The sequence below is a fragment of the Mus caroli genome, unplaced genomic scaffold, assembly GCF_978045245.1.
Source record: "Mus caroli unplaced genomic scaffold, Mus_caroli_1 scaffold_6, whole genome shotgun sequence".
NCBI classification, from domain to species: Eukaryota; Metazoa; Chordata; class Mammalia; order Rodentia; family Muridae; genus Mus; species Mus caroli.
The window spans coordinates 68749435-68775030 of NW_028227261.1; the positions used below are offsets into that span (position 1 = coordinate 68749435).

Consider the following 25596-nt stretch of genomic DNA (forward strand, 5'->3'; position numbering starts at 1 on the left):
AACAAACCTATTTTATATATATGGGTGTTTTATATGCATGATATGTAAGTCTGTACAACATGTGTGCCTGGTACCTCAGGATGTCTAAAGAGGATGCTCTGGAACTGAAGCCAGTGCTCTAAATGGCAAAGCATCTCTCCAGTTCCATGTTACTATCATTTAACATTTAGGTCTAACATGGTTGCATATCTGTAATTTCAGACTTTAAATTTAGCCACATAGGTGGCTGAAGCAGGAGGATCAGGAGTTCCAGTATATCTTCTGTGATACACAGCAAGTTTAAGGCCCTATCTCTAATAACCAGAGGGCTGTTGAGATGGCTTAAAAGGTGGAAGCACTTGCCACACAAGTCTGCCAACCTGAGTGTGATCCTCAAACCCTATACAAAGGTGAAGGAGAGCATCAACCCCACAAAGTTGTCCTCGAACCTCCACACATGCACTATGGCACATTCAACCACTCAAAAATAATGAATGAAATAAAGTTTAAAAGTTTAACATTGGGAAAACAAGGCAGGAAGATCTTGAGTTCAAGGTTAGTCTAAGCTGCTTCAGGAGTCAAAGCTCACTATACAGTGCAACTATCTCAAACCAACCAACCAAAGAAACAAGCACAAAACCCAAATCTAAAACCTGAAAAAATAAAGGCCTATGTCTAAGATCTGAATACTGGAGATAATTAGGGCATAACGGTAGCACTCTTATGAATGGATTAAGGTCTTTGCGAAGGAAAATCCAAGTTCTAGGATTACAAACATGTTCTACTACACCCAGGTCTTTACAATCCAAGGACACAAAGAGAAGTAGGCAATCTGCAATCTCAGAGGACCCTCAGTCAAACTCATCATGTGGCAACACCAGGCTTAGACATTTCTGCTGTCATATATAAGCTGCAATCTGTAGTATATCCTCTCATAGCTACTCAACTAGAATATCAGTCATTCACATCTGACTTTGTTGTTTTTATTACTACTTTATTTATTGGAGTGCATGGTGGCTCACATACGCATTTACTGTGCCAGCCACAGTGCACGTGTGGATCAGGAGACAGCTGCAAGCGCAGGCTCTCCTCCCACGACATGGATCCAGAAAGTTGGACTGGAGTTGTCGTCACGGCAGCGAGCACCTTTACCTGCATTCTCTTCAGAAAGTTTTATCAGGTGACTACCAAACACACCAATGTTCACTTCCCTTACATAAAATGGTATGGTATTTTCATATAACTTACATATTTCCTCACATCTGCTTTTAATTACTCCATATTACTTTTTTTTGGTATGTTCCAAATGCAAGGCTCTCAAACTATTCCTTTAAGTTACAAACTTTAACTTTAGCCCACTTATAGAATTCAGTCTCAATCATGGCTTCCTAGCATGTCCACTATAAGTCAAGGGAAATAATATTAAACATACTCTAACTGAGCATGAAGGAGTCAAGGTCATCTTGACTACAGATTAGTGTCCCCAAAGGAGGCAGAGGTCCCTTTCTACTCACTAGTACTTGTCCTATTGTTGGTATCAAATAACCCAGATGGAACTTTCACAATACTGCTGCCCCATGCAGGAGGCTCCGTAGGACTCTGAGGTTCAGGAGTAGGCTGCAAGTGTTTTGAGACAACGGCAGATACATCACACTCCTCTGAAAGAAAAACATTTGGATGTTATTGTTCTGACTTTTAACAATAATGAGCAGAAAGCAGAGATTTTTACAGATGGGTGTGGTCTTTCATCAGGCAGGGGATGTGTCGATGATTACTCACTGACTTAAGTAGCTGGTTTACTGTATGCCGGAAATACCAAGATTACTAAGTGGCTTTTTTCCCCTTAGATTTATTTATTATGTATACAGTTCTGTCTGCATGTATGTCTACAGGCCAGAAGAGGGCACCAGATCTCGTTGTGAACCAGGATGTGGTTGCTGGGAATTGAACTCAGGACCTTTGGAAGAGCAGCTAGTGCTCTCAACCTCTGAGCCATCTTTCCATCCCTGACTAATAGTGTTTTATTCTAACATTCAATAATCTAGACCTGAGCATTTCTTAGTGAGTCAATTAAATCCTTGGCCTCGACTTCTACTTCTTGCCATGTCAAATAGCTTATTTATAACTCTAGAGCATAAGGTTAGGTGTTATAATCAAGGAAAATATACATTTGAGTAGAGAACAGGAAAAATCTATTGCCATAAACCAGACTCCTTACAGATCAATAAAAGGATTACAACAGATCTCTCTCTACCTCAACCTGTAAAAGGCAGGAAAACCATTTTTTTTATTTATTTATTTATTTATTTATTTATTTATTTATTTATTTTGGTTTTTCGAGACAGGGTTTCTCTGTGTAGCCCTGGCTGTCCTGGCACTCACTTTGTAGACCAGGCTGGCCTCGAACTCAGAAATCCACCTGCCTCTGCCTCCCGAGTGCTGGGATTAAAGGCGTGCGCCACCACGCCCGGCTTTATATTTATTTTTAACCTACCATGCAAACTATGTACTTAGAAACACTCAAAATTGTTCTAATAAAAAACCTTTTAAAAATCAAAGGCCCCTCAGGACCTGGAGATGTGCCTTTATGACCCTGGGAATAATCCTCAGGTTCAGAGCTGGGAAATGAGAAGAACACAAAGTATCAATTTGACAGATCAAGTTTGGTCTTATGGGCTTGGTGACTGCCATATGCCCGCTGTCCCAGGACTCTAACGAGAGAGGGAGGAGGAACTGGAGTTCAAGGTCAAACTAGAACAAAGTTTAGTCCTAGTTTTGTCAAAAAATTATCCATGTAATTTTGCCAATGGATGGCATTTTTTTTTTTTCAAAATAAAGGATGATCTATAAACTTTCTAAAGTTGATAAAATTTCAACTGTAAAGACTATCACAGTTGGGCTGGAGAGATGGCTCAGCGATTAAGAGCACTGACTGTTCTTCTAGAGGTCCTGAGTTCAAATCCCAGCAACCACATGGTGGCTCACAACCATCTGTAATGAGATTTGATGCCCTCTTCTGGTGTGTCTGAAGACACCTACAGTGTACTTATATATAATATATAAATAAATCTTAAAAAAAAAGACTATCACAGTCAATCTATGAAACAGGCCTTAAATTCCTGAGAATTACCGCTGTAATCACTACATAAAATAAAATGATCTGAACATTCCTGTCCACAAACATCACATTCACCTTCAATGTGTAGCTCTGTGGTCGTCAGCTCTGGTGGCGTGTGTTCTTCAGGGGCGTGACCATCTGCAGCCTCCTTTACCAGCTCATCCTTGGACCCGTAGCCCTGGTCAGACTGACCGCCTGTTTAAAAGATGCAGGCTTGTAAATACTTTCATGTGTTTAAAAAACAGTTACAAACAGAAAACACCACACATCTATACAATCAAAACTATACAATCAAAAAGAAAAAATTAACTCTCACAAGACACATTCCAGAAATAGCAAGCAAAACCAGGAGAGCAGAACAGAACAGAGTGAAGGTGGTTCTATATTTGAAAGCCCCAAACTTAAATCTGCACACCTACAACTTAAAGGTAATTTGGGCAAAGCATTTTTGAAACTGTTTATGAAGAGGGTCTATATCTATAGCATCTTTAGCTTTTTATTTTTGGTAAGAACAAAAAGGACTGAAACACATACCTGCTACTTTTGCAAAAGAAATATAGGAAGAACAATAAGATTTTTATTGTTAGAAAATAATAAAAATAGTTTACCTACAAAGGGTGGAGAAAAAGAGATTTGTGAAAAGGAAGAAACTTCCTAAAGTATGGTTTACTGTGTTATTTTATTTTTAGTACATTTCTACATACTCAAAAAATTAAGTCAACAAAATTAGGGTGTTGGCTAAAATTGATGCAAATAGAAACAGGTATGGCCAACTAATACTATACATGAAACAACATAAGCCTTTAAAGGCAAAAGAAGGGTAAAAGGATAATCTATGTAACTTTTTAACTGAACATTTTAAAAGTTACATTTCTTTCACATACATAGGCGGAGATCAGAGGACAAGGATTGGGAAATTGATTTTTTTCTACCTGGTCCCAAAGACTGAACTCATGTCATAAGACTTAGCTGCAAGTATCTCTTCACCCAATGAGCCATCGTGCCATCCCTTATATAAACTTTGTTTCTTTTGAGACAATGTCTTATGTAGTTCAGGTTAGCCTTAAATTCGATATGTAGCTAATAGCTTTGCTTGAACTCCTGATCCTCCTGCCCCACCTCCCAAATACTGGGTCTATGTGCATGCTATCACACCCAACTCTTGAGTTTAAGCTTTAAAAACTTTACTTGGAGTCCATACTCCATGGATGGAAGTGAGTGTCAAATTTATAAAAGGTAAGTAGGTTTGGTTCCTATGGGTGGGTGGGGGTGGAGTGAATTTGAAAAATACTAGACATTTTAAAATTTATTCTTTAACAAATTCATCCTTGCAAACAATGAATCTTTATCACATCCAGTCCCCGCTCCCAGCCCTGCTTTATGCACACTGAGTAAACAACCACATATAATGTTATCAGGAGACAAGGGTTTCACTATGGGAGAACACAGGAGGTTTTATATGTATGATATTGAGAACTAAGTAAGAGCATTTGTGTGCTCTCTCCATCAGCCAAGCAAGATGCCCAAAGGGAAGAAGTCCAAGGGGAAGAAGGTGGCCCCGGCCCCTGCCGTCGTCAAGAAGCAGGAGGCCAAGAAGGTGGTCAACCCTCTGTTCAAGAAGAGGCCCAAGAACTTCGGCATTGGACAGGACATCCAGCCCAAACGAGATTTAATGCGCTTTGTCAAATGGCCCCACTACATCAGGCTGCAGTGGCAAAGAGCCATCCTTTCTCTACAAGCGGCTCAAAGTCCTTCCTGCCATTAACCAGTTCACCCAGGCGCTGGATAGGCAGACAGCTACTCAGCTGCTTAAGCTTGCCCACAAGTACAGACCAGAGACAAAGCAAGAGAAGAAGCAAAGGCTACTGGCCCGTGCTGAGAAGAAAGCTGCTGGTAAAGGCGACGTCCCAACTAAGAGACCGCCTGTCCTCTGAGCAAGAGTCAATACAGTCACCACCTTGGTGAAGAACAAGAAGGCTCAGCCGGTGTTGATTGCCCATGACGTAGACCCCATTGAGCTGGTGGTTTTCCTACCTGCCCTGTGTCGAAAGATGGGGGTGCCCTACTGTATCATCAAGGGAAAGGCCAGGCTGGGGCACCTGGTCCACAGGAAGACATGCACCACTGTTGCCTTCACACAGGTTAACTCGGAAGACAAGGGCGCTCTGGTTAAGCTGCTGGAAGCTATTAGGACCAATTACAATGACAGATATGACGAGATCCGTCGCCACTGGGGAGGCAACGTCCTGGGTCTTAAGTCTGTGGCTCACACTGCCAAGGTGGAAAAAGCAAAGGCTAAAGAACTTGCCACTAAATTGGGTTAAATGTACACTAAATTTTCTGTACCTAAATATAATTACAAAATTAAAAAAAAAAAAAAAAAGAGCATTTGTGTGTTAGGCAAGCATTCTACCATGCCCCCAATTAGAAAAAAGAAAAAAACAGTTCGAGGCCAGCCTGGTCTACAGAGTGAGTTCCAGGACAGCCAGGGCTATACAGAGAAACCCTGTCTCGAAAAACAAAAACAAAACAAAAAAACAAAAAAAAGAAAAAGAAAAAAACAAAACTGAAGAAAGGTAAAAAAAGAATCCTGTGGAGTTGATTTGAAACTAGAGGTATTTCTACAACACTACATATAATTAGTTTCTCATCCTGTTTGTTAAAAATCTAAAAGCAGGACTTTAACACCTTGATGTAACAGTGGGCGTACCAAGACCCAGACTTGGACTTCTAAAATCTAGTCTTCATTAAATGAGCCCTATAGCTGTTGGGAGGAAAAAAAAAAAAAAAACAACCAAAAACTTGTTCCTAAGCTCAGGGGAGAAATGCACAAAAGTAGAAAAGCAGTAGGGTTTGGCCCCAGAAAAGAACCATAACCACACATCTAAAAGGCACTAATTAATAACCAAGTTTAAAGGAGGATGCTCTGGGCCCACACTGAGGTAATCTGAGAATGGGTAAAGACTAATACATTATAATTTACTGACTAATACAACAACCCATAAACTCCCACTTTATCAGAGAAGAGAAGCGAAAAGAGCTTCCTGGCTATATTAGAATGTCATCACTAAATACAGCAGTGAAATCACCACTGTGTGACCACCACAGGGAAGATCCATTCAGGCAAGCTTCATCAATGGATGCTAATTCTTAAAAGTGTTATGAAAAACGGGTATCACTGCACAGTCTCATAGCTTCCCCAGCCCTAAAGATAGCTTATGATCTAGAAGAGGTAAAAGATGTACACACAGAGAAACCAGACCACATTAACACCAAGTGCTAAATTAACACTACTTACAAAGCACAGATAGGTAAATGACAATCTGAGGAGGACACATAACATATGCAGTACATAGAACCTAAGCTAACGCCAAGGAAATATTCAAACACAAGTTAAAGAACATTCTATAAAACAAGTTGAATCTCCCAACAAGGCTAAAGCCGTAACAAAGACATGCTGAGAGGCAGGGACAGAGATCTCTCTGAGTTCCAAACCAGCCAGAGCTACATAGTGCTCTCAATAAATAGATAATTGAATAAATACTAAAGAACTATGTATCAGCTTAAAGGTGACTACGGAGGACTGAGTTATTAGATTCCTTAATCACTAAGATTTAGAATCACTAACTTCAGAGCTGACAAAAGGGCTCAGCAGATAATGAATGGCATATGCTCTCAAATTTGACAACCCTGGGATTCACTTGGTAGAAGAACAGAACCAACTCACACAAATTGTCTTCTGAGCTGCACGAGTGTCATGGAACACTGTTCAACCCCACACCCACACCCCTAAACCCACCCCCACATCCTACACAGACCAAATAAAGTTTTTTGGGTTTGTTCTTTTGGTTGGTTTCCTCAGAAAGTCAGCTGTTAAAATATAGTGCCATGAATTGAACACAGACTAGGAAAGAGATAAGGTAATTCAGGAGTCCCTGAGAAGGATCTCTGTATTAGGCACCAAGTGGAAAGATTTCACAAGAGAAACAAAATGAGCACAATCAGCACCAGGCCAAAGACCCCAAGTGTCACACAGCTCCACTAGAAACTCTAAGAACGCACGATCACTGGGACTTAGTATCTACTGTTTAGCCATTAGAAATTCAGCTGAGCTGCTGAGAGTCAGCTTGGCAGGAAAGAACACTCTAGCTGTTCTTCCAGAGGACTGAGGTTTAGTTCACAGTACCCACACGACCTCTCTCAACCAACCAGTCTCAGGGGATTTGATGCCATCTGTAGGCCTCTGAGAGTACCAGGCATATATGTAATATGCAGACAAACATGCAGATAACCCCTATATACATAAAAGAAAGTTAAAACGAAGCTGAAAACCTTAAAAAGGTCTCAAAAGTGCCATCCTAACCACTGAAATTGTTACATCAATTATTAGAATAGTAAAATATTAGATTATTTTTGTAAGACAAACTTTAAAAACTTGAGGAATCAGGAAGAAAGATGAGGAGGTATAAGTTTATATCAAAATTACATACTTAACTTTTAAAAATAAAGCTAATTTAGATGACTTTAAATATATTCAAATGAAAATATAATAAGAAACATTATTTTGTCCAAATAATATACAATAAAATACCAAAACAGAAATTTAATATAAAAGTAGCAAGAAAGATCAACAGAGAAAACAAATAAAAGTCCTGAGGCAGGAGAGAGGGTGATCAGTTGGTCAAGAGCACTTCCTGCTCTTGCAGGGGACCCAGCACCCACATGGTAGCTCAGTTACTTCCAGTCCAGGGGATATGAATGCCCTCTTCTGACCTCCTCAAGATACCAGGCATGCACATGATGCACACACATAACATATAGGCAAAACAAAAAACAAAAAAAACCCATACACATAAAGATAAATAACATCTTAAAAAATGAAAGTCCCTCAAAAGTTTCTTTTTAAGTAACAAATAGTTGGTTTAAAAGGCTAATTACTACAAGATGGCAAACTACAGGCTCATGTTGTCTTGGTTTACATACACTCCTGTAATTGTAGCAAGGCAGTTCTAGACACAAAAAATAAGCAGACTTATCTTAAGGAAAGCAGAGAGTACCTCAACAACTGGATTCTTTCATACCCATGATACTATTTCATGCAATGATACTATAAACAAATCTTAAAATTATAATTGCAGAAAAACATACTTTATTTCTAAATAAAATAATAAATGTTTGTAAACTGGTCATAAATTGTCACATGAAAATCTTTGAGAGCCTATATACAATTATTATCTAAAGAATAATTCAGCCAAGAAACTGAAAATTGCTCCTTAAAATATAACACTTAAAATACAACCAAGTATATTGCCCCCACCCTTGAATGTCAGCAAATTTAACCTAGTAAATGGGAAATTACCTGAAGTGGTTAACATTCAAAGGTAGAATTAAAGCACCCGTGCATCCATAGCTTCAGTTCACACAAGTCTGTTTGCCCCACACTTGAGAGCCCAGGACAAATGCAGCACCAAGACACAGCACAGAGTAAAGAGCAGAGCAACAGAGAGCAGAGAAAAGGAGACTTCAGTCATTGAGACAAGGCGACCAGAGGAAGCACAGGAACTAGACTGTGTGTGAGCTCTTTAAAGGAAGTCTGGTACCAGCAACCAGACAACACACAGAGGACACATGTGAGCTTCATATACTGGCCAGGGCTTTCAATACAGTTGCTCTAAATTCAAGACAGAGGTTATGCCTGTGGCTACATACACATACGCAGCTTCTACAATCAGACGTCTTAAACAGAAACATCCTTTTTCACTCTAAATTCAAGACACAGGTTATGCCTGTGGCTACATACGCATACGCAGCTTTTACAATCAGACGTCTTAAACAGAAACATCCTTTTTCACTCTAAATTCAAGACACAGGTTATGCCTGTGGCTACATACACATACGCAGCTTCTACAATCAGACGTCTTAAACAGAAACATCCTTTTTCAAACTGACTTATTTTCTCTCCTTTACAGGAATTCATGATTTGAAAGTTCTAAGTTAAATTTTCAACTTAATGAAAAAAGGATTTATAAATCGTGTCAGTAACATTCAAGTTCATTAGGTCATGGCCTAACAACTGTCTCAGACACGTTCATAAATTGAAGATGAACAAATTATAAAGACATACACGCTAGCACACTGTTTCACACTACAGGAAGTAGAGAGACGTGCAGAAACATCATCCTCTCAGTGATATACACTACTCTCAGAGGACTCCCTTTAGGAAAATTCAGGAAATGTCATTTTTTGGAAAAAGAAACATCTAAGTGGTGGTAACTGAAAGGTTAGTAAAATACATATTTTAGTACCTGTGCTAGAGTGATTATCAATGGAATCAAGGCTGATTAAGTCTCTGACGAAGACTGTGTGCTCCCCATTGTTAGCATCGTTAGAACTATCCACACTACCATGGCTCACTGTGTCCCCATCACTTCCACATGCAGCATTCTGAGGAGCTAAAGATAAGGACAATGTTGTTCAGTAATCCATGTACGATATTTCTCAAACTAAACATGAATGGCCCAGAGTTAATTGATAATTACACAACAATTTGTAGATTTCTATGGAAAAAAAAGTAAGAAAATATATCTTTATTTTAAAATAAAAATATCAAACAGAATTAAGTTCTCTATTTCATATGATTAAAATCATGTTTATAAACCTTTGGTTTAAAACATCTTTCCAATCACATATATTACCTGATATTGAAAAGACCTGTGATTTTTGCTCAGTCTTTTTAAGTGGTTGCCTAAACTGGGCCAAACCATGTACAACATTCCGTACTTTCGTCCACAAGAAAATACCACTGCGAGTACTGCTGGGCCATGGGCTCTCCAAAACTACCTAAGGTTTAAAAAATAAATAAAAGTTATTTAGGGCTGGGGCTACCTCAGTGGGTAAAAAAACTCTCTGTATATGCTTGATACCCCAAAACCCTAAGCTAAAGAAAAGAACCAAAAATTGTCTTCTGACCACCACACAAATAAATTTTAAAATAAAAAATTTAAATTCAAAAAAGAAATATATGACAAATATGTGAAGAGGACTTTTCACCATTGATGGGAGTATAAATTAGTAAACTCATAGTGGCAAACAATATGAAAGGTTCTTAAAAGATAAAAAGTACTGAATAAATATCCACAGGAAGTGAAATCACTATTTCACACAGGCATCTGTACACCCAAGTTCACTACAGCATTATTCACAGTAATTGAGAAATAGGACCAACCTAAATATCCATGAATGGATACAGAGAAGGTGGCATCTATACACAATGAAATACTAGCTAAAAACAAAACAAAACAAACAAGCAAACAAACAAATAAAAAAACCCCAAAACCAAAAACCTTGCCAGAATAATCCAGGGAACCTTGAGGACATTACGGTAGGTAGAGCAGGTAGATCACATGATCTTGCCTTTCACATGGAATTCAAGAGGTGAATGAACCAGAAGTAGTCATTCACACAGACAGGGGCAGGCGGGGGAGCAGTAAAGAGCTGTTGGTCGACAGTCAGGCAGAAGAAATAAATTTAAGAGATCTACTGATTAACATGGCAACTATAGTTAATAACATATTTATTTTGAAAATTGGTAAATTTTATGTTCTCACCACAAAAATCCATAAATGAGTATGTTAATTAGCTTGATGAAGCCATTTCAAAATATATCCACATTTCAAAACATGTTGTTTATAATTTATACAATTCTGTTAATGAAGATCGGAGACCAACCTTTTAACTTAAATTTAACAAATAATAAAACATTTTTAGCAAATATGCTACCCTGCCTAGCATTAATCCAACTCACCTTATTGTAATAGCCATAAGTGATAGCATTTGGTTTTATTCTAGCAGTTTTCATCTCGAATAAGACTCTCACTGCTAAAACAGGATTAACCCAAAGTCCACAAAGCTGCATGACTACTCGATAGCACACCTGACAAGAGGAACAACAACGCATAAATCCTTAGCATATTCATTTACTTGAGACTTACAGAGATTTAAAAAGATTCTACTCAATCAGGGTGGTTAGGAGGAGGCAGAGGCAGGAGGATCAGGAATTCAAGGCCATCTATACACAGTGACTTCCAGATTAGAATAGTTACAAAATACTCTTGTCTAAGAAAACAAATAAATACAACAATAAACTCTGTTCAACCTAACAGAAATAATCAATTGTATTATTTCATGCGCATGTCTCATCTGTTTTAAGAAAATAAATCTATATAAGGAAAATCATTGTTTTCCATAACATGAAGTAGTGTTCTCCATAATGTGAAAAAGAATTCATTTCTAAAATCAAACATGGTTAAAATACCTTTCACCCCAACCAGTATACTTGGCAGACTAAGAGCCTAATTAACTAACTTTCCTACTTATTTTTGCTTTTTACTTCATTTTGTTTTATTATGTTTACGACTGGTTGTTGCTCTGTAGGGTCAGGTTATGCTAGCCTGAAACTTGGGGCAATCTCCTGCCTCAGCCTCAAAATGTGCTAGGATTATAATCATGAGTCACCAAGACCCGAACACTTAAAATTACAAAACCATATGTATCAGTTAGGGCTACGGCTACAGCTCACTTGTCAAACACAAACATCCACTGCAACAACAGCAAGAACTGAAAAATATCTCAGTGCCTTGTACTTGCCTCATCTAGTGGATCCACGTCTGTCTTCCGCATCTTAACAAGCACATCATGTGCCTGCTGGAGTGCTCGGGCCTTAGGGTGAGAAACTCTAACATAGGCTGGGAGACAAATAAACCACAGGCTGTAACAATGGCTGAATAGATACTTGGCCCATTGTGGTGGATTCGTATAACATCTCTTCGCCAACTTATGAGCTGTTTTTATCTCCTATAAAGAAAATAAATATCGCTGTATTCATTAAAATCCATTATAGTAAATGAAGAAATAAAGGGAAAATTAATGTAATCTTAGACTTTAAAAATGAAGGATTTTTAGTCTTAATTTTGTGTCACATGGTTCCAAGAACTTTGGCCCAGCTTCTGTCTTAATACAGTCACTTCTTTTATTCTTTTCTCACACATTACACCCCAACTGCAGTCCCCCCTTGCTTTACTCCTCTCAGCCCCTCCCCAACCTCCCCAACCTCCCAGATCCACTTCTCAATTTCCCTTAAAACAAACAAAACAAAACACAACAAAACAAATAAAACAGCAGTCCTCCCAGGGCTATCCACCAAACAAGATTTAACAAGTTACAATAAGACCAGGCACAAAACCTGCTATCAAGGCTGGAGGAGGCAATCCAGAAGGAGTCCTTCAAGAACCCTAAGCTATACAACCATAAGGTTTATACAGAGAACCTAAACCTAGCTCAAACCAATACAGGCTCCTGATTGTTGTTTCAGTCTCTGTGAGCCCCTATGAGTCCTGCTTAGTTGGTTCTGTGGGTCATGTTCTCCTGGTATCTTCTATTCCTTTGGCCCCCCCAATCATTCCTCCCCCTCTTCTGTGGGATTTTCCTGGCTCCACGTAGTGTTGGACGCAGGTCACTGCATCTGCTCCAAATATACAATAGCCAAAAACTACTTCAAAATCAGACAGGCAAAGATTCCAAGATATGTGAGTGCTCACTATGCTCAAACACACGCTTGCACTGGACCCCAATCACATCACAAATGCCAAGCTTAGACACTGCTGAAAATGCTTTAACTGTTATTCAATACAACCAAACATTAGGTACCCAGTGTTTTTGTTTTGTTTTGTTTTTGTTTTTTGAGACAGGGTTTCTCTGTGTAGCCCTGACTGTCCTGGAACTCACTTTGTAGACCAGGCTGTCCTCGAACTCAGAAATCCACTGGCCTCTGCCTCCCGAGTGCTGGGATTAAAGGCATGCGCTACTATGCCCGGCTGGTACCCAGTGTTTTTACAACACATACAATTCCTTGCTCTTTCAGAAACATGATGACTTACTTGTAGAAGAGAAAACACACTTAATAGTTCCCTATCCCTATTCCTCAGTGTGTAAACATCAAAAAAGAATTTTTGTGACACTTTGTTCATATTTGTATGTGTGCACAGACATGTGGAGAGCGGAGGGCAACCTTAGCTCTTCCTCGTGTGTTTATCCATTCTGGGTTTTCTGTTCTGTTCTGTTCTGTTCTGTTCTGTTCTGTTTTTGGTAGGCTCTCCCATTGGTCTGGACCTCTCTGGTTAGATAAGGCTGGTTGACCAGCATGCCCAGCGGATCCTCTTGAGTCTTTGCCTCCTTGAGCCTTTACTGAGATTACAAGTGTTCACCACCTCACCTGACTCTTGTGTGGATTCCGAGGCCAGAACTCAGGTCCACATACTTGTGGATTGAGCATATTACTGACTGAGCTATATCTAGTTTTACATTTGGACTGTATTGTATCACAATGTTTTACTTTAAAAAGTGTTGAATGGGCTGCTAACTTGAGTTTCATTTAAAAAAAAATCATTAACCAACTTTTTTGGCTCAGGATAGGACAGAATTTCCAATAACTTCTGAACTGGTCCTAAACATACTTCTGCTTTTTTGTACTATATATTTATGCAAAGTGGCATTTTCAGCACTAAAATATAAAATCCAAGAATCGATGAACTCTGAAAAACACTGAATAAGCTGTATATCGATCAACATGTGCATGGCTCATTTGCAGGGGTCAGAGAACAACTTTGTGGACTCGCTCTTTCCATTCAGATGGGCTCTGGGGACGAGCTCAGGTCACCAGGCTTGCAGAGGCACCTACCTCCCTTTCTCCAGGCTGCCTCTAATCTTAAAAAAGTATTTTCTCATTCTTCTCTCTATTAACAATTAAGATGCCCTAAGTTCTTTTTTGCCAAGATATCCACTTAATTCTCCTTTCTGAGTTTATTGTTTACATAGATTCTCTCACTGAGTAGTTCTTTAAAAATAACTGCTCCAAGGCTAGACAATGTGGTTTATAACTGCAATCCAAATACCCAGGAGGCTGAAGCAGCAGAACTGTTACAATTCCAGTTCATTCTAAGGACCTCCAAATATCAGCGTATAAAGGATGTTATTTTAATGCATCTCAGCATAGCTTGCACCCCTTTCTCCCTAAATTAGATGCTGCAGTACTGTAAGACAGCAAGGCTGTCCTGAGCTAACTCCCTTTGGTGTAGTATTTGTAATACTGTTTTGTACGTAAGACCCAAAGAAAATACAAATCAATGCTGAAGTGAAGTATCTATCACTTCATATTCATCAGATGGCAGTAATTTTAAAAAAGGAAGATAATACCTGAAAAGGATATTGTAATTATCAGGACTCTAAACTGTTAATAGAAATGTAAAATGATGTAGCCATTCTGAACAATAGCGTTATCATTTCCTCAGAAACAGAAACATAGAATTACCATATAATAAATATAACAGCTCTATCCCTAGATATCCTGGAAAGACATAAAAATATCTACTTGGCAACTGCACACAAATGTTTATACCAACATTATTTATAGCAGCCAAAAATAAGAACTGTTGCGTGCCTATGAACACATAAGCTGCTATGTGCATGCCTTTCAGTCAAAATTAAGTACTAATGCATGCTAGAGAATGGATAGATCTTGAAAAGACTATGCTAAGCTAAAAAAGATAATCACAAAATAATACTACTACAATATCCTATTTACATGCAATGCCTAGAATAATGCACCTTGGGGACAGAAAACAGAGTAGTGGCTGCAGAGAGTTATGGGAGAAAGGGTGTGAAGCAGGATATGGGTTTTGCTTCTAGAGTTATTTTCATCTCTATAATTAACTGAGGTGATGGATGCACAATCCTGAGAACACACTGAAAGTACCAGAGTGGAACACAAGCTACTGAGTTATATAGCTACTTTAAGTGGATAAATTATGTGGTATATGAATTTTCTCACAATAAGGTTTCATTCACACACATACATATACATATGACCTCGAACTCAGAGATCCACCTACCCCTGCCTCCTCTCAAGTTCAAGGATTAAAGGTATGCACCACCACTGCCCAGCTAAATTACATACTTTCTATTTTATTTCTTTTAATTTTTGAGGCAGGGTCTCACTAGATAGTGCTGACTGGCTTGGAATTCACTATATAGGCCAGAGTGGCCTCAAACACACAGAAATCCTCTCGTCTTTGCTTCCTGAATGCTGGGATTAAGTGTGCCACCACAAGTCCCGAAAAGTTAAGGTTTGTTTGAATCTCAAGACTTCCCTTAAATATAAATGGGTGCTTTAAACTTCACTTTTAATTTCAAGTTGGGTACAAGAAATACAGTTACACACATGACAACCATAACAGGCCTTCAAATGGCTGCTAAGGATTCTGTACATATATATTTTACATATTCAATGAACAGGGGTTATAGAAAGAACATCTGACCTGTTTAGTCCTTTTAGCCATGAGGGCAGGGCTGTTTGTAATGCTGCTCCCAGGAGGATGTCTACTGAAGCACAGTTTCAGCTTCTGTGGGCTGTCAAAAAGCTTAAGATCCAACCTTGGAAAGTAGGTGTAACTAAAATAGGAAGCAAAATAGAACTGCTGGGTTACAATCCATCAAATTCTTACTCAGTACTTAGGTAAAAATGTCTAAACTTTCTAAATATTTAAATACATTTTATATTAATTTTAAATTAAATAAATTTCTAAATCTTATTCTATAATATTCTTTAAAACTCCTCACAATTTGTTTCAAAGTATGAGAAAACATTGCTAGTGTTACAGCATGTCCTGTCAGGAGCTTTAGCCGCTCCCAGCTATTGTTATTTTCACCCAGTCTGCAAAAAAAGAAAAATCCCTAAAGTCTGTCTTACTCAGGAATTCATAACTCTTTCCATAAAATCTGTATGTTCAAGGATAATTATATTTAAAATACCAGTATATTTAATAATCAACTTTTTCTTTAAGACATTGCATCAGTATTTAAAAGGAAAAAAAATGCAGTCTTTTTAATTTAGAAATTATAGTTTAACAACTTCTTTACACTTCTGAATATTATTCAGTTTCTTCAGAATATCATCAATTAATTGTCTATATGTGTGTTTCTTTGTAAATACTCTTGCTTAATTTATTAAAATACTAAGGTAAAGCAGTGTTTCTCAAGAAGAACCAGACATTCTAATCAACAGCAGGTGACTTTAAGCATGGGCATACTAACACACACTGCCAGCATAGCTCAGCCTCAACAGGTAAACTGCTGCTCAACAGTTGAGTGTGCATTTTTTAAATGTTAGAAAGGCTGAGGTTTTTTCCTATTGCTGGATTTTTCTCTTTGGAAACTGACTACTGATTTGACAAATTTTCCCTATAGAAAGCCTGCATCCCCCTGATTGTGATTTATATGTCAATACCGAAAGCCCCAACCACACAAGTTAAGACAAAGTAAAAATTAATTACACAGCATGAAATCGAACTAGCATTTAAGACACTCAGTTGCAGTATAACTCCAGTCTCATTCAGCCCTGTTGAGAGTTGTCTCTTTACAAAGGTCCTTGACTTTTCCTTAGAGAATTGTTTGTGCGTATATATGTGTGTATATATCTATGTATGCAAAGATACAAAAAACTATGAACAAATCCACAAGAAAAAAGGTAAATAAATTACAGTAACTGTACACAAGGTGGTCACTAAAATTATAAGCTATGAAAATTTTCAGTGGCATCAAAGAATGTTCAGACCATTAAAAGTAAACACAGGTTACAAAGAAAATGTTTAAGATGAACTTGTCTACACACTGTACATACCTAAAGTTATTAATAAATTTAAAATTAGTACTAAAATTGTGTGTAATATTTCTTATTTCATTAAAGCTTATTAAACTATGTACCATGATGATTATAGTAAGGAAAACATATTTACTGTAATTTCTGAAAAGATTCTCATCTAATTCCTACTTGCTAGGTTCCTAGTCTTTAAACAGACTGATTCCTCTACTTTCACATTTTCTCTATCTCACTAACTGAAGAATTTCACAGGATTAAAACTCCTAAAGGTAGTTGGTAGGGAATCTCAAAACAACAACAACAACAACAACAACAAATAACCCCAAACCCAAATCTTTTTTTTTTTTTTTTTTTTTTTTTTTAAGAAACAAAATTGTGGGCTGGTGAGATGGCTCAGTGGGTAAGAGCACCCGACTGCTCTTCCGAAGGTCCGGAGTTCAAATCCCAGCAACCACATGGTGGCTCACAACCATCTGTAACAAGATCTGACTCCCTCTTCTGGAGTGTCTGAAGACAGCTACAGTGTACTTACATATAATAAATAAATAAATCTAAAAAAAAAAAAAAAAAAAGAAACAAAATTGTGCAGATTAAACTATAGTGTAGCTCCTAGGTAAATATTCCTGTCTGAGCTCCCTTCTAGTAAGGCCACTCACCCTTACACAGTAGCACCTGGTGGTAACTCCACGGAATAGTTATCTCAGGTCACTGAATTTACACTGACAATTACCTACACATACTACAGACATTTACCTCTCTTAATCATGGCAAAAACTGAAATAAACTATCTACACAATGCCCAAGTAGCTCTTTAAAAATTTCATTCTACCTGTACTGAGGTGACAAGTTATTTCCATCATCAGGAGGCGGCTCAGGTGGCATTATAAATACAGTGTGTTCACTTCTCTGTGAATCATCTAGCTCTATCAATCTGGTGTCTTCTGCTGAATCCAAGTCAACCTGAAAATAAGTATTTCTCCAATTAATGTGCATATAAGTAAAATTCTAATTCTCAAAGGCAACATTTAAACATAAGAAAAAAATCATACCTTTTCTGTTTTCTCTACACCTTTATCTGGAAACAACTAAGAAGAGAAAGAGAGAAATTCTAAGTGAAAACCTGTATCGAGTTGAATAATTTTTAAAAATTTTAAATCTTGATTTAAAAAGAAGAAACTTGAAGAAGAGGAGGAGGAGAGGAAGAGGAGGAGGAAGAGGAAGAGAAACAACTCAGGGCTGGAGAAATGGCTCAGTGACTAAGAGAACTCCATAGACAAACATACGGATCTGAGTTCCATCTCAGCACCCACATAAAAAGCAGGGCAGCTGCACATGCCTGTTTAAGCCCAGTAGAATGGGGAAGACGTAGGCAGAGACAACCAGCCCAGCACCAGGTTCAGTGACAGACTCTATCTCCAAAACATGGTGGAGAATGGTACAGCATGACACAGGGCAGCCTCCTCCTCTGTCCTCTGCACATGTCCATCACCACACATGTGTGCATGCACCTCACACACACAAAAATAAACTTTTTCTTCAATACCAGGTGTACACAATTAGGTTTTCTATGCTTACATTAAAACATATTCCTTTCCTTCCTCCCTCTCACTCTTTGAGACAGGTCTTACTATATAGCCACAGCTGGCCTAGAACTTGCTGTATAGTCTAGGCTGGCCCTAAACTTCCCATCTTTCTGCCTTTGCCTCTCAAGTAGAGGGATTACAGGCATGTTATCATACTTGGCTTTGATTAGTTGTTTTATAAATCTTATTCAAACATGGTTTCTAAGGCACATGAATCACTGAAGGTCGATAAAAATTAAAACATAATACTAAACCATTCATGGATATATAATTTCAAGCCTTATATAATATGATTTGTGAAAAGAAAAAGTGGCTCCTAGATTTAGAAAAACCATAAAACCTATAAAAAATTAAAAAGACATATGAACTTAATTCCTCACTATTCAAAGTTAAGGGCTGGGCATAGGGGTACATGGCTCTAATCACCCCAGTATTTGAGAAGCAGAGGTAGAATTTCAAGTTCCAGGCCAGACTAGTCTTAGTCTACACAGCAAATTCCAGGCCAGCCAGGGTAACATATCAAGACCCTATCAGAAGGAAAAAAAAGGTGATATGGTGTGGGGAGGTGACACATGGAAGCACTTGGAAGGTAGAACTCAGTCATCCTTAGTTAAGTAGCAAACTCAAAGCTAGCCTGGGTCACATAAGTCTCTAGCTCAAAAGAAAACTTGAACAATAACAAAAAAAGCTTTGCAGATATTTATCAAACTATTCTGAAAGACATTAAAGCAAGAAAACAGCAGACCACTACCCAAAAATCCATAGCTTTTTAAAAAAAGATTTATTTATTTATTATATGTAAGTACACTGTAGCTGTAAGTACACTCCAGAAGAGGGCATCAGATCTTGTTACGGATGGTTGTTAGCCATCATGTGGTTGCTGGGATTTGAACTCAGGACCTTTGGAAGAGCAGTCAGTGCTGCTCTTTTTTTTTTCTTTAAGATTTTTATTTGTTATTATAAATAAGTACACTGTAGCTGTCTTCAGATACACTAGAAGAGGGCGTCAGATCTCATTACTGATGGTTGTGAGCCACCATGTGGTTGCTGGGATTTGAACTCAGGACCTTAGGTCAGTGCTCTTAACCGCTGAGCCATCTCTCCAGTACCCATAGCTTTTAAATAAGAAAACTAATCATATCCTGTTCACTTAGATTAAACCAACAACAACAAACACTAAGACTTAGGCAAGGAAACTTTTTTTTTTTTTTGGTTTTTCGAGACAGGGTTTCTCTGTGTAGCCCTGGCTGTCCTGGAGCTCACTTTGTAGACCAGGCTGGACTCGAACTCAGAAATCTGCCTGCCTCTGCCCCCCAAGTGCTGGGATTAAAGGCGTGTGCCAACACGCCCAGCTAGGAAACACTTTTAACATTCAACAGGCTCATAGAGAAAAGCAAATCAAGTCAGGCTCTCTCTCTCTCTCTCTCTCTCTCTCTCTCTCTCTCTCTCTCTCTCTCTCTCTTTCCCCCTCCCTCCCTCCCAACATCCCTTCTGCTCTCTCTTAAACACACACACAGGTTTTTTTTTAAGTTGGCACATAAAACAAAATATTACCTTCTCAATGCAATCATCAAAAAATGCCAATCCAGTATCTTTATCACTTACAAAACTGCATTCTTCAATGAAACGAATAAAAATCTGTGTTTTGGATAAAAGAGTATAGAATTTTGTATAGGCACGATCCCGACTTTTCAAAAAACCTGAAGAAAACAAAATCATAATAAATTTTTAAAAAGGAACTAATGTCATATCAAACATTATCATCCCTTCATGCACACTCACATTTATGGGAATTTCTAACAATCACATAAAGTTCTTTCTGCCTGACTTAACTATGAAAAACCCTGACACCAATCTCTTCACTGAATTATGAATCCTCTAAGGAACCTCGGCCCTATGTCCCGAGCAAACAGGGACTCTTCTCTGGGAGGGCATGGTGCTGCATGCCTTGAGTCCCAGCACTCAGAAGCAGAGACAAGTGGATCTCAATTCTGAGTTCAGGTCTTGCACGGTCTACAGAACAAGCTCCTGGACAGCCAGGTCTACACAGAGAAGCCCTGTCTCAAAAAACAAAACAAGAACTTCCCTCTGAGACTCGGAGACTCTTAAGCCAATGGCTGATATAATTCAATGGGTCCGTTTTCTTCCTCTACTATCAGCCCATCATTCCTGCATGTGATGAGGATTTCTATGTGGTTCAAATTAAGCACTTGGTTAGTAATCCCGTTTCACGGAGGCCAGGGCCTCTCCTTCAGTGACCACACATCAGCCCCTCATCCCTACCATCGTCATTCTTCACTGCTGGGGTCTGGCTATGAGGCATCACATGAAGTGGCTCATGTCCACAGCTGAGGGCACTAGTGAGAGGTGACCAGATCATTCACCAATGGGTTAACCCACTTAGTTCAAATTAAAGGAGGAATTAGCAGGAAGGTCCAGAGGAAGAAGCAGGTGAGTAGGGACACTTCTGGAAAGGGAATGTCTTGCCCCAAGAGCCCTGTCTCTCCCTATGTTTCCTTAGCCACGCTTTTCCATGGAAGTTCTGCTTTATCAAAGGGTGTTTTCCTCCCGCATGTTGTCACAGTGATTAAAAGGTAACTACCATGCACAAAGCATGAAAGATTTGGGGCTTTAAAGACCATGGGATCTCAATGAGTCTTTACAGAGGCATACTCATCATTCGTTCCCTGCTAGTTTTCAATATAACTACTAATCTTTAATTCCCATATCACTCTCAGATCAGTAGCTCTGTTTGGTTTGCCTCTATAAAGCTGAATTACTACTACCAGTTCTTTTTGCTTGTTTTTCTGTTTTGGTGAAGCTAGCAGACAAAGAAGGTGAGGAAGTAGGCTTACTGAAACTACCAGTATACCAACCCTTGCCCACGTGTGTGTGTACATGCACCATGTGTGCAGGAATCTTAGGAGGCCATTAGAAGACACTGGATCCCCTGAAAACTGGAGTTAAAGGCAGTTGTGAGCTGTTCAACACTGGATTCTGGGAACCAAACTCAGGTTTTCTATAAGAGCAGTTTACTCTCTTAACTGCTAGTCATCTCTTTAGTTTTAAGGCAGAGTCTTACCATACAGCACTGGCTGGCCTATAGCTTCCTATATAGACCAGGCTGCCCTTCAAGTCAAGAGATTTGTCTCCCTCTGCCTCTTGAATGTTGGCATTAAAGGCATGTAAGTTCTTAAAGACTGAAAACTTAACTATCTCAAATAGTCCTCCACACGCTAACACCATTGCAAATATGGTTTTTAGGCTACTTTTTCTGTCTTCCTTTTTTGATGCCTTAGGGCATTTGGCATGCTGTATTACTCATTCATTCCCACCCTCTTGAACAACAGGAAAATTATTAAATAAAATAGGAGCAAATTATGAGGGAAAGTGAGGAGACCGGGAGGAGGTGAGGAGGGAAGGAGAGAAAGGGTCAGAGAGGGAAGGAAGGAATTAGAGGGAAAGGGGAAACCGTGAGAAAGAGGAAGGAGAGAGAGAGAGAGAGAGAGAGAGAGAGAGAGAGAGAGAGAGAGAGAATGGGCAGCGTTTTGCTGCCATGTGCCAAAACTACTGAACTTAAGGCTTTAGTCATCAAGCTTCCAGAGCCGTGTTATTCATCTCAGTAGCCACAGGTGCTAATCCAGCATCTTAAGTATAACTAATGGAGCTACACTGTAAGTTACACAATACATACTGCATTTATAGACAGTATAAACATAAGAAATGTAAGGCTATTTAATAACTTTTTAATAACTAAAAATTTTTGATAGGGGGATGGAGAGATGACTCAACTCACTGCTCTTCTAGAGGTTCTGAGTTCAATTCCCAGCAACCACATGGTGGCTCACAACCATCTGTAATGGGATTCAATACCTTCTTCTAGTGTGTCTGAAGGCAGTTATAGTGTACTCACATACATAAAATAAATAAATAAATCTTTAAAAAATTTGATTGTATGTTGAAATGATACTGTTTCAAACATGAGAGAGGAAATACAATTACAATTAGTTTTTCTTAGTTGTTAAACTTTTTCGTGGCTACTACAAATACCATGTATAGCTCACATGGTATTTCTACTAGGCAGAGTGGATCTTGATGCAATCAAATTTCCAATAGGAGATGAAATGTTGAACAACACAATGCTATAGCAGCTCATACACGTAAATCTATAATAACAGTTACTGAAGAAATGATGGCCTGTCTGCACTGTACTTTAAATGAAACGGAGGGGAAGGGAACGGACGAGGCAGACAAAACCACTGAAGCTAGATGACAACTGTGTGAGGACTGCGTATGTGTTTTGTTTGCATAAAAGTTAAGTCAAAGTCACTATTCAATTCCTATCCATTCTTCACTGTGTTATGTCTTCAGGAAAAACCTCTTACCAAGTTAGGCCTCTCATGGAATCAACACTGCACTTGGTTATTTACAGTACTTTGTTGTCTAATGTCTTCATTCCCTAGAACAAATGCTATACTCTTTACATAAAACTTCAGACCATGTCATAGAAACTGGTGGTTTCAGTCTGTAAAATAATTTTTGAGGCACAAATTACAAAACTGAGGAAAGAAAAACAGCCAAAAACCCTGTCAAGTCCCAGATGTGTCTTCTTGAAATAACTGATCATATGGGATTGTACACAACACATTGGACTCTTCAAACTAAACACAGTCAGTTTCACATTTTTCATAAAAAACAGTGGAGTATAAAAATAGTAAGGTATCTACCAATAGAGGTAGGTTACAGGAAATGCAAATTCCTTACATTTGAACATGAACTTGTATGGCTATAGTAAATGCATCTATGTAGCAACCCTAAATAGAACTACCTTTAACTTTAGTGAAGGCAACTGTCATCTCACTGACACTCACCCTGTCGATCAAACAATGAATCCGCAGCTGTGGCTTTATTAGAAGGAGCTTCTGTGATTGGTCTGAGATATGACCTGTACCCTTTTAAAACAGACGCCATAAATCGCAAAAATGTCTCCTGAATTTCCATCTCCAATTGTGTCATCTTTTTTTGCCAAGAGTAATCTGCTTCAATTGGAGTCATCTCAATTGCTGAACTTTCTTGAGGTTTTCGGTGAACTGACAAAGTAAGGAAAAGCAAAATAAGATATTAATATATAATATTTACTATATCATGATTGAATGATAAAGTAGTCAAGCTGAGCATGGTGGCGCACGCCTTTAATCCCAGCACTTGGGAGGCAGAAGCAGGCGGATTTCTGAGTTTGAGGCCAGCCTGGTCTACAAAGTGAGTTCCAGGACAGCCAGGGCTATATGGAGAAACCCTGTCTCAAAAAACAAAAAAAAAAAAAAAAGAAAGAAAATAGTAAAATAAAGTCCACAACCTCACCCCCTCCTCTCTCTCTCTGTCTCTCTCTCTCTCTCTGTCTGTCTCTCTCTCTCTCTCTCTGTCTCTCTGTCTCTCTGTCTCTCTCTCTCTCTCTCTCTCTCTCTCTCTCTATATATATATATATATATATATATATATATATATATATATATATATATATATTCTAACCAAGTAATCAGGCTGGCTTCTCTTTCACCATCTTGTTGTCTCGGCCTCCCTAAGTGCTGGGGTTCCTCAGCTACACAGCAAGTTGGAACTAGCCCTAGGACAAACATGAGCGTAAAATATCCTAAACAAACAAGTAAAAACTCTCAAAACCAACGAAACAAAACATTGGACTCAGGTTGTAGCTCAGATGGCGTGCGTCCCCATCCCGGGTCTAGTCCCCAGCACTATATAAGCTGGCCTCGGACTCTACACCTGCAACACTAACATTTGGGAGGTAGGGACAAAAGGATCATGAGTGTGAAGTCATCTTTAGCTCTCAAAGGGTAGCAAAGAGGAAAGGGTACAAAGAATATGTTAAAAAACAAAAAATAACTAACCACATATTGTTTAGGTCTGATATAAAATAACTCATTAAACAGAACCAAATGTTTAATTAACAATTACCTTTATTTTAATTATCTTATCTTGTTCTGACATTTAAAACACTTTCAAAGGGGAGAGGCAGAAAGAAAAGGATCACAAGTTCCAGGTCAACTTGAGCAAAGACAGTGTCTCAAAATATAAAAAGGGGCGAGAAAGACGGGTCAGTGGTTAAGAATGCATGCGTGCACACTGTTTTTGCATAAGACTAACCAACCACACCAGGCAGCTTACAGCTCCTTGGGATCTGACGCTCTCTTTTGGGCTCCACGGGTACCTTACACATGCATGCACATGTCACACACAGAGAGAAACACACAGACATACACATATACACAGACACACACACACACACACAGACACACACACAATTAGAAATAAAATACTAAAAAGAAAGGATGAGATAGACAGAGCAAGAGACAACTCCCATTTGGGTTTGTGGCAAGTGCGGCCCCACCCCCACCCTGCCTCACACTCACCTGAGCAGAGCTGCTCATACAGTCTCCTCAGGGTGCCAAGCAGACTCTTGCATGGCTTTTTGGGAAGCTGCTTCCAGTTTATGTTCTTTTTTTCATCAGCTCTATTAAATGAGAGTTAGGAAAATCTGCTATATAATTCATTTGTACTAAACAAAATTCTTCTGTCAAAGCTAAAAGGGACATTTTTCATGCACTGAGGACTAACACAGACACACGGAATGGGAGGTGCTTTAGGGTGCTTCTCCTTCCTTGTCAATAGACCTTAGACAATGTGACTGTCCCCAACAGCAAGTTGTACAATACGGACCACAAGTCTGATTTTAAAAGTTAAACACTATAACGTTTTTAAGAGTTAAATTAACTGACTTGAAACGTTAACCTATTGGCAGAACTCTAAAATACTATATGCCCAAACCAAGAACTGGATGAAATTTAACAAAGAATCAAAAAAATATAGCTCATTGGATTCCTCACAGAGGTAAGAAGAAATCAAATACAGCATTATTTAACATAATCTATGACCATAAAAGCACTTAAAAAAAAAAAACCCTAAAGACATAGATAAAATAAAAATAAAAGCTAAATAAAGGTTAAAATTTTCAAAATTTTATAATCCAGAAATATAAAACAGAGCAGAGACAATGGCTTTGAAAAATGTTCCACAAGTCAGCATGTACCAGTCTTTCTTTTAATAGTTTAGTCTCCAGTCTTCAGTGATTAGAAACCTAGAGAAACGCCAAAGCCCCATCTGACCGAAGGATTAATAAACAGGCCCCT

At 38.6% G+C, this 25596-nt stretch overlaps 1 protein-coding gene and 1 pseudogene across 6 annotated transcripts in view; one reads left to right on the forward strand and one right to left on the reverse strand.

The window, feature by feature from the left end:
• The window catches only part of Dennd4c (DENN domain containing 4C), a 95210-nt gene that overhangs the window by 26426 nt on the left and 43188 nt on the right, over positions 1-25596 (reverse strand). For 5 of the 6 annotated variants that reach the window (XM_085839193.1, XM_029475928.2, XM_029475929.2 and 2 more), the window contains 12 exons: positions 24820-24920; positions 23263-23481; positions 19946-20091; positions 17858-17893; positions 17638-17768; positions 15469-15601; positions 11744-11950; positions 10902-11030; positions 9793-9937; positions 9403-9549; positions 3173-3292; positions 1494-1637 (listed from right to left, as the gene is read on the reverse strand). In XM_085839193.1, coding sequence (XP_085695319.1) covers positions 1494-1637; positions 3173-3292; positions 9403-9549; positions 9793-9937; positions 10902-11030; positions 11744-11950; positions 15469-15601; positions 17638-17768; positions 17858-17893; positions 19946-20091; positions 23263-23481; positions 24820-24920 — 1658 coding nt within the window. The remainder of the gene's footprint in view (positions 1-1493; positions 1638-3172; positions 3293-9402; positions 9550-9792; positions 9938-10901; positions 11031-11743; positions 11951-15468; positions 15602-17637; positions 17769-17857; positions 17894-19945; positions 20092-23262; positions 23482-24819; positions 24921-25596) is intronic. The other variant, XM_029475927.2, reaches the window with a different exon arrangement.
• LOC147004265 (large ribosomal subunit protein eL8 pseudogene) lies at positions 5068-5433 on the forward strand (annotated as a pseudogene).